Source organism: Myotis myotis, unplaced genomic scaffold, assembly GCF_014108235.1.
Source record: "Myotis myotis isolate mMyoMyo1 unplaced genomic scaffold, mMyoMyo1.p scaffold_m19_p_1, whole genome shotgun sequence".
NCBI lineage: Eukaryota > Metazoa > Chordata > Mammalia > Chiroptera > Vespertilionidae > Myotis > Myotis myotis.
Genome location: NW_023416313.1, coordinates 76,289,009 through 76,307,275, shown reverse-complemented (window position 1 = coordinate 76,307,275; position 18,267 = coordinate 76,289,009). Strand labels below are relative to the sequence as shown.

Here is an 18,267-nt window from a genome sequence, read left to right as displayed (position 1 = left end):
TAGATTTGTCACAAGTGACGTCAACGTGGTAAAAAGGTTACTAAAACCGCATTGGACTACATAAGCCTTGAGTGATAACCGGCTGCTATCCTCAGGGTGGCATGATTACACAGCTGCCCCCTTCAAACCACCTAAACACTCACCATGCAGTTCTTTCAACTACAGAAGAACTGCCTTTGTGCAAAGGCTATGGTCACCCAAGTAGAAAGTCCATTTAATCATTTATAAAGCTTTGATTTCCACTCTGCCACTGATTTGTTTCTGTATTTAGGAGTACAAGTTGACCCAGTAATCAACCTACTTAATTCTCCAAAATCTGTTTTTGACTTATGCTCAGTATTGAATTTCTCTCTATTAAGTCAACCCTTTCCTCCTCTAAATTTTCATATTCTGTTACCTTGCAGAACAAATTATAGGGAGGGCGGCAATGAATCAGCAGCAATAGAAGCTCGTGTCTAGAAAACAAGTCTGTGATTCTGGAGCACTCTGCACTTAGTATCTGCAGTCCTCAGCTGGTAGACCGCGTCTTTTCTCAGCACAAGGAATTAGCTTCATCATGAAATATGTGTTCAACACGCTAAACTATACATTTATGCCTCATTCTTAAATCAGAGATACTAATCTATGTCTCTTTTCATAGTTCCCCAGGGTTGATGAAATACAAATGAATAATTTATAAACTACTCAATACAACCAACTCTGATAACTAAGCAAATACATACATGTATGAGCACAAACACACACACACACACACACACACAGCTATTTTATTTGTCACAAAAATCCTATTACTATGCCAATAAGTTCTATTTGAACAAGGTAGGGGCTTAAAGTAAGCACAGCAAAGTACAAAATTGTTGGACTAGCATCCTAGCAAAATAATCTAATGCAAAAAAATTAAGATCATATTTTAAGAATATTCCTCAGGTACAGAGAATCTCCTATTGATGGCTTATCAATGTTACACCCCACAGTCACCAATAGCTATGCATAGCAGGTGCACAGCTATTGGTGGCACAGTTTGTCCTCCCTCTTCTACAGTATGGAGTCATGGCTGAGGAACTAGCCAGGCATCTCCTAGCCTCATTCATGGTGCAGATGAATGGCTGGTTCTCACTGAGTGAAAGGGAACAGAGTACCATGTGTCAGTATCGGCTACACTGCTTAGAGCTAGGGCTATCTTCTCCTGGACTTCTCTCCCTATCTGCTCTCCAGATTCAGGGGCTGAAACAAAAACATATCTAGCTCAAGGCTGACCACAATGAGAAGAATCAGCTAGAAATCCAGTACATCCAGGACCCTTCCCTCAGTGAGAACTAAATTTATAACATGTTTCAGCCACTATACATTCAGTAATCAATTTGTTACTACCTACCAGAATTACTCTAATAGACAAGCAAGCTGAAAGGAGGACTTTTCAAAATTGTGAAAGTTTTAGGATTCCATAGAACACAGCAGCACTCTACTTGCTCAATAAATAGAAAACAATTGATGGCATTTATGGTGAGCAACAGCTATGGTAAAAGGAGTAGCAAGAAGCAAGCGTCTTACATTTTTGAAGCAGAAAGGAGGTGCTTCTTCCGTTCCATGCTGCTTGTGATAATCGGCCCAGTCGAAGTCCTGGCCGGAATAACCTGTGCAGGACAGAACGTGGGCAACATTAATCAGGCTAAACACTGACAGTGAACAGCTTTACAGTCTCATTAATTAAAATAATGAGGGGTGCAAGGATAGGCTCCCCAAAGGTGAAGCCTTTTCTTAAGCCTGACAGCACATTGGATTTTATGAGGGTCGAATGAAATATTTTGAAAAATGTGAAGTACTACATACAGGTAAGGTGCACCATTATTATCAGAATGCGGTGCCCAAAACCAGGTAAAGATACGGTGGAATTGACACACACCAGCGCATGACAATGGGTAGATCTGTTCTGGAGAAAAATAGATGATATTGAGGGAGGGGTTTGAGAAACAACTATTCATATATACTAAATTTAATGAGATACAGATCTTACCAAAGTGGTTTTTTCTTTCTTTATTCATTTGATTTTGGGGGGAGGGTACACTTATAAAATATATATCCATCATAGCTACCACAACAAGATGTGGGAAAAGGTGAGAGAGGAAAACAGTTCTAAATTATAAAATAAGAACAGCACTGAGTGCATGGCTTAATCTAGATGGGAAAATACATCTTAATGTGTATACCAGTGATGGCGAACCTATGACACATGTGTCAGAGGTGACACATGAACTCATTTTTTTGGTTGATTTTTCTTTGTTAAATGGCATTTAAATATATAAAATAAATATCAAAAATATATGTCTTTGTTTTACTATGGTTGCAAATATCAAAACATTTTTATATGTGACACGGCACCAGAGTTAAGTTAGGGTTTTTCAAAATGCTGACACACGGAGCTCAAAAGGTTCGCCATCACTGCACTATACTCTTCATTTAGTGTTCTCCCTTTATTGGTTTAAGTGAATGTAAAATACATTTAAGTATATTTTTCATGCAAAAGAGATTGGAAATAGTTCTTTTCCCACATATTGTCATAAATTTATAGCTGTAAATTCACTTAACATGGGGACTTTAGTTCCTAAATCCCACAGTTGCAGAGTAATGACAGGAATTCTTTACTAAAGAAACTCAAGATACCGGTTGCCTCCTACCTCCGTCTGTACTCACAAGTACAAAATAATGTTCTTTTCATTAAGTCAGCACAATTTACCCAACTTTTCCTAAAATGGAGGGATTAACCAAGAAGGCAGCTGTCCTCCTCTGGCCCAGGGACTGGCCCTTGACCCTCCCATGCGCTGCTCCCCATCAGTGGCAGAGGTACCCCCTTCCTTGTAAGACATCCCTCTTATTCAATGAAGATGGACAAGTCCTCACTTCTTTCCCATAAGGAGATAAGAAGTCTCAGAGTTTTGAGGTGCTATGTACTCTTTCTAGCTGGTTCTGAACAGGGCCAGCACATCTTCCAGCTGCCTTTCCCCCACCGCTTTCCAGAACCACCCCTCCCGCCAGAGGCTCTTGCAGCAGACGTTTCTGGAAGGGATCAAACCAACTTTCTTCTGAATATTCATAAGCAAAATAAAACGTGTGCTAAACAAGGTAATGCAAGTTCTTGTGCAATTACTATAACCTGCCACTTGAAGAGTAGTAGTCTGTCTGGAACTGTTTTGGGTCAAACACTCACATTAATGTATAAGAAAAGGAGAATTCCAACTGGCGAGAAGTTACCTAACAGTACGAAGGGTACTGAACCAGAAGGGAGACTGATTTTAGATCCAGTTCTTCCAGGAACTAGATGGATCAAGGTAAAAGCAAATTAAACTTTCTATGCAACAAACTTTATCTACTACTTCAAAAAATAAGGAGACAATCTTATAAAGTTCCCTCTAGCTGCTGCATTCCACGACTCAGAACCACCACTAATAGTTCACTGTTGCTGCTTTGGATTTTTTTCCTTTCCTCTGTGTTTAATGTCCTTTTATTCTCCCAGGAGAAACGTGTGGCAGGGCTGACAAACAGAGGTTATGTGACAAGGCATTCCCTAGCTGAGCTCTCAATTGAACAGCTGAAGACAAGATGATCCCCTGCAACAGGACCCGATTTGTTTCGTGGTGTGGCCAGTCGACTGTTACAAAGTCAAGATCTCCTCTGTTCCATCTCTTCCCTACACTTCTGCTGCTTCCTTACTTAATTTTGTGAATGAGGAAACCTCATCAAGATCATAGGGGAAGAGAAAAATTAGGAAAAATGTATATAAATCGTAAACTATGTTCTGAGATAACATGAAATCTAGGTATTTTTTAAAATACATTTTTATTGATTTCAGAGAAGAAGGGAGAGGGAGAGAGAGAGATAGAAACATCAATGATGAGAGAGAATCACTGATTGGCCGCCTCCTGCACACCCCACACTGGGGATCAAGCCTACAACCCAGGCATGTGCCCTGACTGGGAATCGAACCATGACCTACTGGTTCATAGGTCAATGCTCAACCCCTGAGGCACGCCAGTTGGGTGAAATGTAGGTATTCTTTATGGTCAATGTCTGTTCAGATAAAATTTTCCACTTAGAAATCGCCTCTACTTCCACAGACAGACATTTAGCAGGGTTCTCTAGAATTCGGTTCCTAATCGCCAAACTCCAGTGGACTTCAACCCCCTCCATAAAATGCTATGCCCCATGGTTTCTTGGACCAACATTCAATCCTCTACAACCAGTCTTCACGACTCTATGGGGAGCCATTTTTAATCTAATAATTTCAAGGGATAACCAAGTCTTGCTGAGTACATAAGCCTACCGCTAGAACTCTCTCCTTTCCCTGAACATTTGAACAGCCAAGACTTCTCCTCCTCCTCCTCCTCTTAGAGACCTTTATTCACTTCATCACTTAAAATTCGTTTCCTTCGGGTTGATAATGAGCTCTCTTTGTAAGGCGGTTTTGTGACAGCTCAGAAAATAACTGCTACATAAAAACAAATTGCTGTGGCTTGTATAATAGAGACAACAGGGGTCAATTATACTCATTAATCAACAAAGACAGAACAAGAAGTACTAGGGCTTAACTGCAGCCAGGAAAACATGTTTTAAACCCGGGAGAGAGGGTAATAGCAGAGGGGAAAAGAAAATGAAGGCAAATCAAAACCCCTTAGGCTATTAAAATTTGCAGCAAGTTGCCATAGGAGACTGTTGAACCGCAACCACTAGAGTTATTTCAGCTTTTATTAGTGTTTATTCTGAATGAAGTTCCAACTGTTTCAGGTCCGAAAGGGAACAGGTCGATGACCCATTTCCATATGACACAAATTAATTGACATAAAGCAGCTCCACTTGCAAACATTGCTATTGGCAGTGCAAGTAGACAATGCTTTTAAAAAAACAATTTGGCAGTAAAAATGTTCATGGACTTTGACACACTTTCATTTCTAGGAATTTATCCCATAAAAACAAAGCTAAAAATATAAAAAAATGTTATACATTAAGATATAATGGCATTAATATTGATAATACTAGCTGGGGGGGAGGGGGGGTGACTTTGTATCCAAATAGAGAAAATGATTTGAAACTTATCCAAGTCCATGGGAAGTCATGCAGACATGAAACTGCACAGAGTCTATTTTTTTAAAAAAGTCATGATAAATGATTGTTATAGTTTTATTTTATTTTTTATTACATATATTTTTATTGATTTCAGAGAGGAAGGGAGAGGGAGAGAGAGATAGAAACATCAATGATGAGAGAGAATCATTGATCGGCTGCCTCCTACACACTTCTTACTGGAGATTGAGCCTGCAACTCGCCCACGTGCCCTTGACCTTCCGGAATTGAACCCAGGACCCTTCAGTCCACAGGCCGACGCTCTATCCACTGAGCCAAACTGGCTAGGGCGATTGCTATGATTTTAAATGAAAATATTGGTATAAGCATACACAGAATTATTTAATTTATATTAAAAATGTGCAAAAAAGAAAAGCCTAGTGGTAAATATCAAAATAATTAACTGGGTGGTGGGATTCCTGGATACTTTTTTCTTCTAGCTCTTTGCACTTTACAAGCTTTCACTAACGATCATGAGCTACTTCAATAATAAAAATTATTTGAAAGGGTAACATCTTTGCTCTATTTTAAAAGCTCATCAAGGCGCTGGTCGGTCAATCAAGGGTTGATTCAGTTCGTGACTGCCTCCCCACAGATGTCCTCTCACTTCTGGTGTGCTAACAGATTCCTGATGGTTCGAGTTCCCACAGGAAGTCAGATCTCTCCCCAGTACCAGCAATCGAATCGGGACAACCCTGAGACAATCATGGTGGTCAGACCTGTAGCCAGTGATTTGGGATGAAGGAGAGGGGAGGGTTACAAAAATATTTCCCTTTAATAAAAGACACAACAGGAATAAGGGCTGCTTTTCTATGCTCGGTGGATATGAAAAAAACTTAATAAAAAACTTAATAAAAAATAAAAACAGCAAAAGAATATCATGTTTGCCATCTCCCTGATTGGCAAAATGAAAAAACAGTAATCCCACACTATAATGACTGTTGGGAAGCAGATACTTTTTATTCTGGTTGGTATCTAGCTTGATTAACTATTGCAGGTGTCAATTTGGCAACAAGTGCCAAATTTTTAAGAAGGTGTCTACTTCTCCACTCTAGCCATTTGTTAATTTACATATTCATTCATTTAGAAATATTTAGTAAGTGTATGCTATATGCCAGGCAGGGTGTTAATACTAGGAATACAGAAATGAAAAAAACCCTTACTTCACAAGCTTACATTTCAGTGAGAGGAGACAGATTATACACAAGTATAAAAAGTCAGGTGATCACAAGTGCTAGAGAGAGAAAGTGGACAAGAGGCGTAGGAAGGGCTGCATCAAGGGAGGCCTTAAGGAGAAGCTGAAACGTAGAGGAACAGTGGAAGCGAACCATGTGCCAGGCGGCAGGACGGGCAAAAGCAAAATTCTAGCAAAAGATTGCAAGTTATAAAAAGATAATGTAATAAAATGTCAATTTTCCTAAGTTAATCTAGAAATCCAGTGCAATTGTGATTGATATTAAAGAGGGCAGCCAAACAGACCACCTCAAAATGCACCACCTGAGTCAGGGCTGAGGAAGGGGAAGAGTGTGACCAGCAGAGGGCACAGTGAGCGCCTACGTCCTTTGGAGGGATGTGCCTGCCCCATGGTCCAGGAAGGGCAAGGTGGCCACAGTGAGGGAGCTGACTGGGCAACATCTTAGGAGATGAGGCCTTGCAGGCTGTTGCCAGGACCAGGACTCGACCACTGAGTGAGGTCTGAGCAGACAGAGGAGGAACAAGTGTGATTTACAGTTTAATAAGATCAGGGTGACTACTGTGTTGAGAGTAAGCTGAGGGAAGCAGGAGGCCACTGCAAGTAACCCAGGTGAGATTTAAAGGAGCCCTGAACCCAGGAGGTGCTGATGAGGTGTGATCAGATCCCAAAAATGTCAACAGGATTCACAATGGATGGATTAGACATGGGGTGTCAGAAATAGAGAGGCCAGGATGCCTCGGTTCTCAGTTCTATCTGTAATGCTCTATTTCACTTTTTAAAAATCTGAATCAAATATGGCAAAATGTTACAGCTCAGTCATGGTGGCAGGTCCATGCGAGTGGGTTTATTTCCTGTCCTTTCGGTATGTAGGAAATATGATAGATTACAAAATGGACTGCATTCACCAGTCGGTGTCCAGAAAAAGAGAATACCAGAGAGGGTTCACTCTTTGTCCCGATAATAATTAGAATACACCCTTACTTCCTAAATTGTGCCCACAGTTTATGTGTCTATTAAGATGGCCAGCCAGTAGACATGAAGTGCTAAAATAAGCGAGTTACTTCAGCCTTCACTCCGACGTTTTACAACAGAAATCAAAGGCTAAGCATTTCCTACAAAGATCTCCAAGGGGGATGTTTTCTCCACTAATTCTACCACGAGTCTTTGATGCTCCATGCCATGGAGGTTAGTGAAATCATTTTGAAATAGCAATCATGGTTGATACTCTAAGTGCATTTTTGCTTAGATGATTTATTAACTTGTTGGATCACTTTTAGGGCCTGTAATATTGAATTGTTGTTCACAGGGCTTAAAGGAATGGGGTAAAACCTCCAGGGCTCTGTCCCTGGCTTTCCAGGAAAGGATCTGCTCACGCAGAGAGAGCACCGAAAAAGTCCCACCCACTCCAGCTTAGATGGCTTGTCTCTAAAGCCTGGGAACAGACTTTACTAAAAAAAATAGGAATGGAGTTAAAACAATGTAAGTAAGGACCTATGTTTCTGCACATCTCCTAGACCACTGGATTCTTTTATTTCATCATCAGCTGCTTCCCACTGACTGGGGAATGAATGGGGTATCCTTTTGCTACTGGGCAACACGAAATTATAAGCAGTGTGTATGGTTGGAAAGGAAACCAAAACAATATATTACACTTGTGGAAATCATACACACACCACATCTACACACCTCTCAGCATGTAGGATAAATCGGACATTCGCTCTTTATAAAGTTCAGAATTTAAGTTAAAAATAACAAATTAGTTCAAAGACGGTGTATACTTTCACATATTAATAAAGCAAAGAACGGTGTTTTAAAAGAATTCTACAGCATAACTCCCAGCCCTGGTGTGACTACAAAAGACATGTTAACAAATTACCTCAAAAGAAAACCATCAAATCACCACTAGGGAAATCACCACCACCTCCTCTAAACTGAATTTCATTTTAATTACAAAAATAAACATATTCCCCTCTCACAAAATGGTAAGGGGGCTCAAAAAATAAAGCTGTGACTTTGTTATATCTGCAAGTACTTGGAAAATTATACCTGAGAACTGAAATTCTCCAAATGCTCTGACATAGAGACAATTTCAGTCACGGAAGAGTCATGGTCGACTGACATCAGCTAATCCCTTCTAAGGCCACCCAAAGCCCCAAATTCCTGAGGATGGCTTTTATGAAGATACCAATGACAGACAACAGGAGTAAAGGGTGGATTTGGTTATTTTTTAAAAAAATCACTAGATTTGGGATCTTAAGGCTAGAGTTTTAAGCCAGTACTTCTGCCCCAGTACTTGAAAAATTTAACACCACTGCGCTTCAATTTCCCCACAAGTAAAATGATTAGAGCTGATGAGATCATCTTTAAGATCCCTTTTAGTTATAAAAACCCTCTACTCTTAATAATATATGTTTATTTTTAATAGATAATACATTACTTTAGATCAAAAATAAAAATATTTTTAAAGTATTCTGCTCGGAGTCTCACTCGTACCCCCACTTCCATCTGTCCTGCTCGCCACCTCCATACTCGGAACCTCCATTCAGAATTCTCATTTTTATTAGTTCCTTTTTGTGTTAAGCTTCATAAACTATATTTTTAAAATGTATCTTTATTATTGAAAGTATTACAGATGTTCCCTTTCCCCTCACCCCCCACTGATTCCCTCCTCCCTGCTTCCACCCCCTCCCCAGGCCTTCATTGCACTATTGTCTGTCCATAGGTATAAATTCTTTGGTTAATCTCTTCCCACCCTCTCCCTTTCCTCTGAGATTCCTCAGTCTGTTAGATGTTTCCATGTTTCTGGATCATTTTGTTTTGTCAGTTTATTTTGTTCTTTAGATTCCATAAGTGACCACGTGGGATTTATTCCGGGGATGCAAGGCTGGTACAATATTCACAAATCAATAAATGTAATACATCACAAAAACAAATTGAAAGACAAAAATCACATCATATCAACAGACAAAGAAAAAGCATTTCACAAAATCCAACACCCAGGTTTAATAAAAACTCTCAGCAAAGTAGGAAGAGAGGGATCATGCTTCAAAATAATAAAGGCTGTATATGACAAACCTACAGCCAACTTCATAATCAATGGGCAAAAACTAAAATCACTTCCCTAAGAAGAGGAACAAGACAGGATGTCAGCTTTCACCATTCTTATTCAACATAATACTAGAAGTCCTAGCCACAGTGATCAGACAAGAAGAAAATAAAAAGCATCCAAATTGGAAAGGATGAAGTAAAATTGTCATTACTAGTTTCTTACGTAACCTGACAGTTTCTTTACAGAAATACGAGCAAACAAATACATATTCTCATTTACCTCTTTCCTAACAAAAAAAAGTATCATGCCATAATCTACAGATCTTTATCACTTTCAGCATATCTTGGAGCATTTCTCTTATCAGTACACAGAGATTTCCTCATTCTTTTTAACAATTGCATAGTTTTCAATATATGGATATCTGAAATCTATTTAGCCCATACAGACAAGCACTTGGACTTTTTCCAGTGTTCGCTATTACATATCATGCTGCAAAGAACAAACTTTTATGCATATTATCTGCACAGTACATCTTCAAGAGAGATTTCCAAGAACAAAACTTCTGAGTGAAAGGGTAAAATGCATTTATAATTTTAGTAAAATTTGACAAAATGTCTTGGACACAGTTTGCACCTACCTGCACTATCACCAGCAAATCTGGGCATTCTTGTTCCTCCACATGCTCATCAAAACAAAATTTATTTTCTTTCTCTTTTGATTTTCCACTTCATCTTATAAATGCATGCCATCTCAATATGATTTTCACTCGCATTTCTCTTATTGTGATGTGTTTGAATAAGAGACCTTGTGTTTCTTTTAACTGTGAGCTATCTGTTGATATTCTGAAACCCTTTTCTGTAAGTTGCTGGTCTTTTTCTTACTGGCTTATCAGTAAAATCTCTACTATTTCAAGATAATAGTCCTGTAGCCAAAACACAACCCCTATAAATTACCAGTGGATCCTTGACTAATGATATTGATCACTTCTTAAATGCTTTAAGTGGTTTTCTTTTTTTTCTTTTTTTAAAGGCTTACCACTGATAGTTTCTTATTGGAAAATACTAACCACTACACTCAATATTCCACAACAATATTCATGAAGAAACTTGCTTTTTTGTGTGTGATTTTTCAAAAGGCATCCTTCATTTTCAATAGGGGAAGAAATAATTTGGAAAACTACATGAAGACAGTTTCATTTCACCATATATCACAAATACCTGGGTGACAGAGAAGAAATAATAAATGCAGCTAAATGTTAGGTATATAAAAAAGCTTAACATATGAAAATACTTAATATTCTGGTGATAGTGCAGGTAGGTGCAAACTGTATCCAAGGCATTTTGTCAAATTTTACTAAAATTATAAATGCATTTTACCCTTTGACTCAGCAGTTTTATTCTTGGAAATACATTTGTATAGCAATTTCATTACACATTAGTTCAGTACACTAATCTAAAACAACTTCCTTAATATCGTGAAATGCAATCATCCAAATAAGCACATACATTTTCCTAGTAAATATGGCTACAATCGCTTTTCTAAACAACACTTTTTAAGAGTTCTGGTAAACATTAAACCTCTGCCATCATGAAATATCAAGCAGCCAAAATGCATGTATTAATACTTCCCTTTTTTTCATTACGTAAGGAAATACCCAACGAATGTTTTTAAAATTCTTAAATAGATCTTATTACTAACTAAACATTTGCAAAGTCCAACTAAGAAGCATTTTAGATATCTAGAAAAAGACTTCCTTCAACGACATGAAACCCATCCGCACACATGGTGTGATTAGAGCGGTTAGATTCAGTGGTTCTCAACCTGTGGGTCGCGACCCCTTTGGGGGTCGAACAGCCCTTTCACAGGGGTTGCCTAAGACCATCCTGAATATCAGATATTTACATTACGATTCATAACAGTAGCAACATTACAGTTATGAAGTAGTAACGAAAATAATTTTGTGGTTGAGTCACAACATGAGGAACTGTAAAGGGCCAGAAGGTTGAGAACCACGGGGTTAGAAGGAAACAACGGTGGCCCAAGAGGCTTTCAAACTCCACAATTGACCCAATGCTAACATTTCACAGCAGGAAAGGCCTTGTCTTATCTACCACCAACACAGATTCTATCCTATAAACACCTGGACAGCCATTTAAGGGACTATAAAAATACTTAGACTTTTGTCATTTCTTTGATTCTACGCAGTGCCTGTGGAATACCAGGCGTGTCCCCCTTTGACAGCCTGAAAGCTGAGGCACAGGGATGTGGCCAGTCTTTGGTGAATACCCAAATGCAAGCAAGAACCTGGGCCTTGTGAACTGGAGTTCTCAGCGCTACAGGGAGCGGGATCCGGAGCCAGACCTCCTGCCCTGTGGCTGTTTATGTGTGACTAATTTTCCTAATAAGACAATCCTCATTTTGAGGATTCAATAAGTTAAGCACTTAAAATAGTATAAACAGTGTTACACAGAAGTTCATGGTACTCTCTAATTAGGCCACATTCCATTACTGCAGAACCTAAATATGAAGAATCAACAGCTGAAATGGAAATACTCAAAAGCAAGTCCTCTGTGGGAATGAGCAGGGATGAACAATGAGGATAAAAACTTAAAAATATCAAAGTATATTCATGCCAGTGGAGTACAGGCACGTCATGGATGAGCTGGGCGTACACAATTAAAGGTGGTACGTGGTATATGATGGCCCCAGGAAAACTGTAACTCAACCTGTGGCCAATATGGTTAAAATTGCATCTAAACCAGTGCCTGGTGAGCTGGAAAGGTTAGCATTCATTATAATCCCTCCATAAGTTTACTTTTCTTCTCTCTTCTGATTTTCTCTTCTATTATTCCACTCATTTCCTCCCTATCTTCTCTCCTTTTGCCTTACTGCTTTGTTCCTTGAATAAACATTAGACCTATAAGGGATAACACATCACGTTACTAAACTTACAGCGTGGTGCATGAATCCCAATGTAAACATTATTTTAGTGCAATGCAGTTCCCAATTTTATTATTTTAATACTAGAGGCCCAGTGCGGTTCCTCAGCCTGGCCTGCGCCCTCTCACAATCTGAGACCCCTTGATGTCGGAGGTCCAGTGCATGGATTTGGCCTGATCCTTGCAGGCCAGGCCAAGGGACCCCACCGGTGCATGAATCTGTGCTCCGGGCCTCTAGTATGCATATAAGATCTTTGGTTAATCTCTTTCCACCCTCTCCCCTCCCCCCTTCCCTCTGAGATTCATCAATCTGTTCCATGTTTCCATGCCTGATGGTCAGTGTGCGTATAGCTACTGGTTGAATGGTCCCTTAGGTTTTTATATCTATTCTAGGGGCCCAGTGCATGAATTCGTGCACCTTGAAAGGAACTGTGGGCCGCGAGGTGGCAGTGGGCACAGGGGTGAGTCTCGTCTCATCCTCCGCGCCCCCACCTGGCCCCTCCCGCTGTGGCCCTTGGCCCCCTGTCTGCTGGCAGTCCCGCTCCTGCTGCAGCCGCTCCCACACACTGACGGCACCAGACCCACTCGCACCCACTGACAGCGTGGAATGATTGGGGCCAGCGCCAGCAGCGGGTGCAAGTGGCAGCTGCTGCCTCGGTTGCCCCTCAGGAGCAGGAGGAGGTAAAGAACCCTCAGGGGAGATCAGGGTTAGAAGCTGCCACTCACACCCACTGATGGTGCTGAGTGATTGGGACCGGGTGCAAGTGCAAGGTGGGACTACGGTGTGCGGGAGCAAAGAATTTTCAGTAACCACCAGAGGCTCGCCCCAATGACAGCAACCGGTACCCCACCTTGGTCTGGCGCCCCCGCTCACCTGCTCCACCATCCCACCATGGCCAACGCCCGCCATGTTCTGCACACACCCCCTGGTGGTCAGAGCACGTCATAGAGACTGGTTGTTCAATTTTTCCGGTTGTTCCACCATTTGGTCTATTTGCATATTAGCCTTTTATTATATAGGATAAATATTATAGCATCAAATTGTTGGATATCTGGGAACAACTGGGCTCTGGGGAAAATCTGATTTATTTTAAATAAAATGTAAAAAAAAAAATGCTTCAATAGCATTTATTGTCTTTTCAAAGCCACTTCATAGACACTCTGCAGTTTTTAACCTCAATCGCTTAGCAACACTTACCCTCTATCATTACACAAGAGCAGCAGAACCACCGATCATTCAATCGCTAACCTGGAACTTCGCTTTACAGAAGTGGATTGAGAAGCCCAAGGTTACACTGCCCACCAGGGAAGCAATCTGTACAGACCCCTATGTCAAGCTAACCATGAAAGACATTCTTTTTCCACTACTTCTAAATTGTTTACAACATAAATTTCTCTAGATAAACAATGACACCCTCCTGAATCACTCAAACCCTGCACATTTTCACAAAACACAAACCTTTGGGAGGTGTGAGATTGACTCCATTTTTAAGGCACCACTGTACTGGTAAAATCCCCAAAGAATCTGCATGGCACAGCATTGAGAGTTTACTAGGTTCTGGTCTTAGGTCGTCAATAGTCACTTGAAAAAAATGACTGTTAAAAACCTGAAAGAGAAAACCAATACAGCCAATGGTTAGTTCCTTGGGATTACATATAAGACTAGTAATGAAATATTGGCACAGCTTCCAAATGCAATCAATGTATTTCATCAAAATGGTTTGACCACAAACTGGCATGTCAACGTATATTACTAAATTGATCCAGTTGCTAAGAAGTTAGAGTTGATCACTGTGGTCATATTAATGAAAAGTAAGCGAGACAGAGAATAAAACGTAAACCAATAGTCATAGCTGAAAGATAAACAAACTGCTCAAGTAAGACAGACAAACCCTGGCCAGGGGGAAAGCCAGGCGGGCACTGAAAGGTCTAATTGGTTTCTCCATGTCCACAGCAGGGACACACGTTCTCATACCAGGTCATTCAAGAACACTCCAAGGTCTGGCCTGAAGGTTTCTAGTCTCATCTAAGTCTCATGTATCGCTCATCTAGTATCCGCCCAAATGCCCCACCCTCTAGCCCAGTGGTTCTCAGCCTTCCTAATGCCGCGACCCTTTAAAACAGTTCCTCATGTTGTGGTGACCCCCAATTTCATTGTTACAAACTGAACATAATTAAAGCATAGTGATTAATCACAAAAACAATATGTAATTATATATGTGTTTTCCGATGGTCTTAGGTGACCCCTGTGAAAGGGTCATTCGACCCCCAAAGGGGTCGCGACCCACAGGTTGAGAACCGCTGCTCTAGCCCAAGAGGAAATCATTCGCACCAGGCCTGTCCTTAGTGTTCTCGCAGTCTAACAGCACACTCCCTTGTCGGTCTATCAAATCACAGAACATTTTCAAAGGTCCAACCTGAAAGTCAACACAGCTGGGACATTTTCCCAAACACTCAGTTGGAATAAAGGACCCCTGCTCTGTGCCCCCAAATCATCAGGCTTGTATCTCTATACTGAACAACCTCTTTTACCCCCGAGGACTGATATCACATCTGTCTACCTTAGCAGGTCGTAATGCTTTGAGGACTGTGGCCTCTTCGTTCCTCATGGAGGTATTCCCACCATGCAGAGAAAATGCTTTGTGCACAGAAACTGGCTAATCACCCACTGGATATAAGGGGAAAAAGAAGTCCATGAAAAAATAGAAACAAAGCATGATGATGAAAAAAGAAGGGTGCAAAAAGCAGGTGAACCCCCACAGTCAAGAACATGATGGATCTAGAGAACCAAGTATGTAAAGCAGACCAGAGGGAAAAAACAGCACTTTCCCAACTCAACAGAAAAGCAGCCAGTCTTTCTTGGGAAACCATGACACTCTCCCTAAGCTATGATTCCTGGCTCCTTCATTTAAAAAATATTTTCTGGACGCAATCTAGTTCAAAGATAAGCAGGAGGGGAAATTCACTTCAGTTCTTCTTGATGTTAATTCCAGTAAATAGAATTCTGCTGCCCAAGTTTTGCAAAGGATCAAACATCACCTTCCCAGGGGGGTCTCCCCTGACATCCCTACTTAAAATCACATCTTCCCTTCCTCCACCAACACTCTATTAGTTCCTTCCCTGATGCATCTTCCTCCTTTTCATGTAGCCTTTCACATACTACATTTGCTTACTTATTATTTAGAGAGAAGCTAAATGGTTCAGAAACACTGGGCCTTCTGGTCAACACACAGGTCTCGAACTAAAGCCTGGAGCAGTGAACCAACTTGCCCAAGACTGTGCAGTTCAGAGCTAGCAAATAGAAACAGAGCCCAAGACTTTAATTCCAGTATCTTTAGCTCTGAATAGTGCAATATATTTTACATTATAGATGATATCGTCATCACCACCATCATCTGTCACTAACTCACTGTTTTGGAACACCAAAAACAGAATCCTACTGTACTGCTAAAGGTTGGGCATTTAATACTGCATCTGCTACATGCTTATCCATCTATTTGCTTTAACATTACTTATTTCTTCAACAGTTGTGTCATCAAGAAAAGCCCCAAGGAAATAAAAAGGGAAATTTCATTATGATGACTAATAACGGCACAATGCATTATATTCTCAAACTCAATATTCTAAAACATTATCCAGTGTTAATAGAAACGTATTTATTTATAAATACCTTCTGCGTGGAGATTATTCTGATACTTTGTTACATGTACAAGAATCTTGAACCTGGGGAGGTGCTCATCCAAGTCCATGCATTACACAACACATGGCCAATAAGGAAGGAGGGGTCTATAAGAATGAATGACTTAAGTATTTTATCTTTGGTACAAAAAGCAGGAAATATAAAAATGAAAATGTATCTTAAAAAATCAGAGAAAATACCCTCCCACTCCCAAACTCCATAAGATTTGTTTAGGGAGTAAACTGTTTTACTGTGGAAACCAAACTACTGCCACTGGAAGTCCTCACAACAAAATACAGATATTCAGGCTGGACCTAATTATAATTAGTATGTCACATCCCAACGTCACATGTACAACTATATAAAGGCATAAAAATGTAAATGTCTACCCCTGGCAGGCTAAGCACATTTGCATCTCTGTTTGGCTTAAAAAAAAAAATTTCCAAGTGAAGCTGATACCACAGCCTCTTAGAATGAGGACAAGGCGATATATATCAAGATAAATGAGCAGCTGGCATCACTAAATCACCCGCTGCTTGAACAAAGGGAAATTCTGGTTGGGTTTCAACAAGATATCACTCTTTAGTTTTCTACAAATGTGCAACAACCAGAATACACAGTAAAGAACCCCGAAGGTCATTTCAAATAACATGGTTTTTAATGGATGGTGTATAAACATGATAGCACGCATTTCAATCTCGAGATTATCACTCAAAGTGTAAGTCAATATTTTTCTCATATGTAGTTATTCTTTAGATAAATTACTTTAACAGTTACAAAAAATAATTTATAGTCATTAAAGGAAAATATTTCAAGGGGGAGAAAAAGACATTTCATTATCATAACAATTTTCCACATTCTGTAATACACTGCCACCACTCTATTTCTCGAATTTTACCAAATCATACATTTAAAAAAGCACGGCTCAAGTAACATTAAAACACTTGTTACTGCATTAAGAAATCCAGTCTCTTTCAGAAAAAAGAAATTGAAATGGAATTAACCATTTTTTAGTGTCTTCAACTTTATAAAATTCAGAAATCAATCTGTGACACCAAAAGGATCATATCCTAGGACTATGCATCTGGGTGTCATACATTTCATATGTTTGTTTACTGGTTGTAAAGTCCTGCTCCAACTTGCTTATGGGTCCTCAGGCATGTGGCCGTTACAGGAGTATTGTGTGAGCTATTGGAGACGCATCTGATTGTACCTCAAATACAATTGAGACATTCTGCCAACGTGAAGTAACATCAAAGAAACTTCTTTGTTTTTATTTCTAAAGTCAAATGTTTTCTTGTAATAAGAAGAGAAAGAATAAATAGACCCAATTGATTTCTTCATATTAATTATGAAACTATTTATTTGGAAAAGTACTGCAGGGATCAAGACTCTCAGTGAAAAAAAAATGCACACAAAGAAATCCTTCTTTGCACTGCCTACAATAAAAAATACAAAGGCCCATAGTAGATAAACGATCAAGTTTTTCAAATACTTTAAAATCAAAATACAAATTTCTTTCTCTTCCTCTTGGATCACAAATTTCAAGATAGACCATTTCTCCACAGGCACAGTCTGATCAGCAGTTGGTAATGTTTCCAAAAAAGGAGAGCAAATGAAAGATGACAGTAAATGTAAAATTAGAGGCGTTCTGTTGGATCATGAAAGAGTTCATTTTAGCTTAAGAATGACTGACATCCCAACCCACTGCGGTGACAATCAGCTGTGGTCTACCTTGATCATCCTCTTCACACAGTAGTATTTTCATTTCAAAAGTTATGTATGCACAGCGAGCCGATGGAAAACTCAGCAATATGCATGGCTTTAAAGGGGACATGAAAGGCTTCAATTAATCTTCAGTGGGCATGTTGAAAATAAAGTGTGCTGAAGATTCACTGGGCTTCTGACTCCAGTTGTAGGGTTGGCCCTTGCTGAAACTGGTGATGTGTATCTTGCATTAACCCCACAGCACTTTGTAATAAACAAACTTAAAATTCAGTTCTAAAACAATCAGGCTTATATTTCACCAGCTAACAAGGGTAAGATAACAAGGGTAAGATAGACCATTTCTCCACAGGAACCAAACACAGTCTGATCAGCAGTTGGATGCCCAGATGCCTGTGGCATGCTTTTTTCTTGGGAGATAACTGCGATAACATGGTACCCATAAATGGGACCAAAGGTTTGGGTGAACATAGCTAATATTTTACTGAGCATTCACATGTGCCAAGTACTGTGCCAGGCACTTCATGCATGATTCCTCACTTCTCTCAATGACATGAAGTGGACG

The 18,267-nt window shown here is 39.9% G+C and overlaps 1 protein-coding gene across 4 annotated transcripts in view; it reads right to left on the bottom strand.

Moving 5' to 3' along the window:
• The window catches only part of SFMBT2 (Scm like with four mbt domains 2), a 215,115-nt gene that overhangs the window by 53,619 nt on the left and 143,229 nt on the right, over positions 1-18,267 (bottom strand). For all 4 annotated transcript variants that reach the window (XM_036341672.1, XM_036341654.1, XM_036341680.1 and 1 more), the window contains 2 exons: positions 13,758-13,905; positions 1,552-1,634 (listed from right to left, as the gene is read on the bottom strand). In XM_036341672.1, the coding sequence (XP_036197565.1) occupies positions 1,552-1,634; positions 13,758-13,905 (231 nt within the window). The remainder of the gene's footprint in view (positions 1-1,551; positions 1,635-13,757; positions 13,906-18,267) is intronic.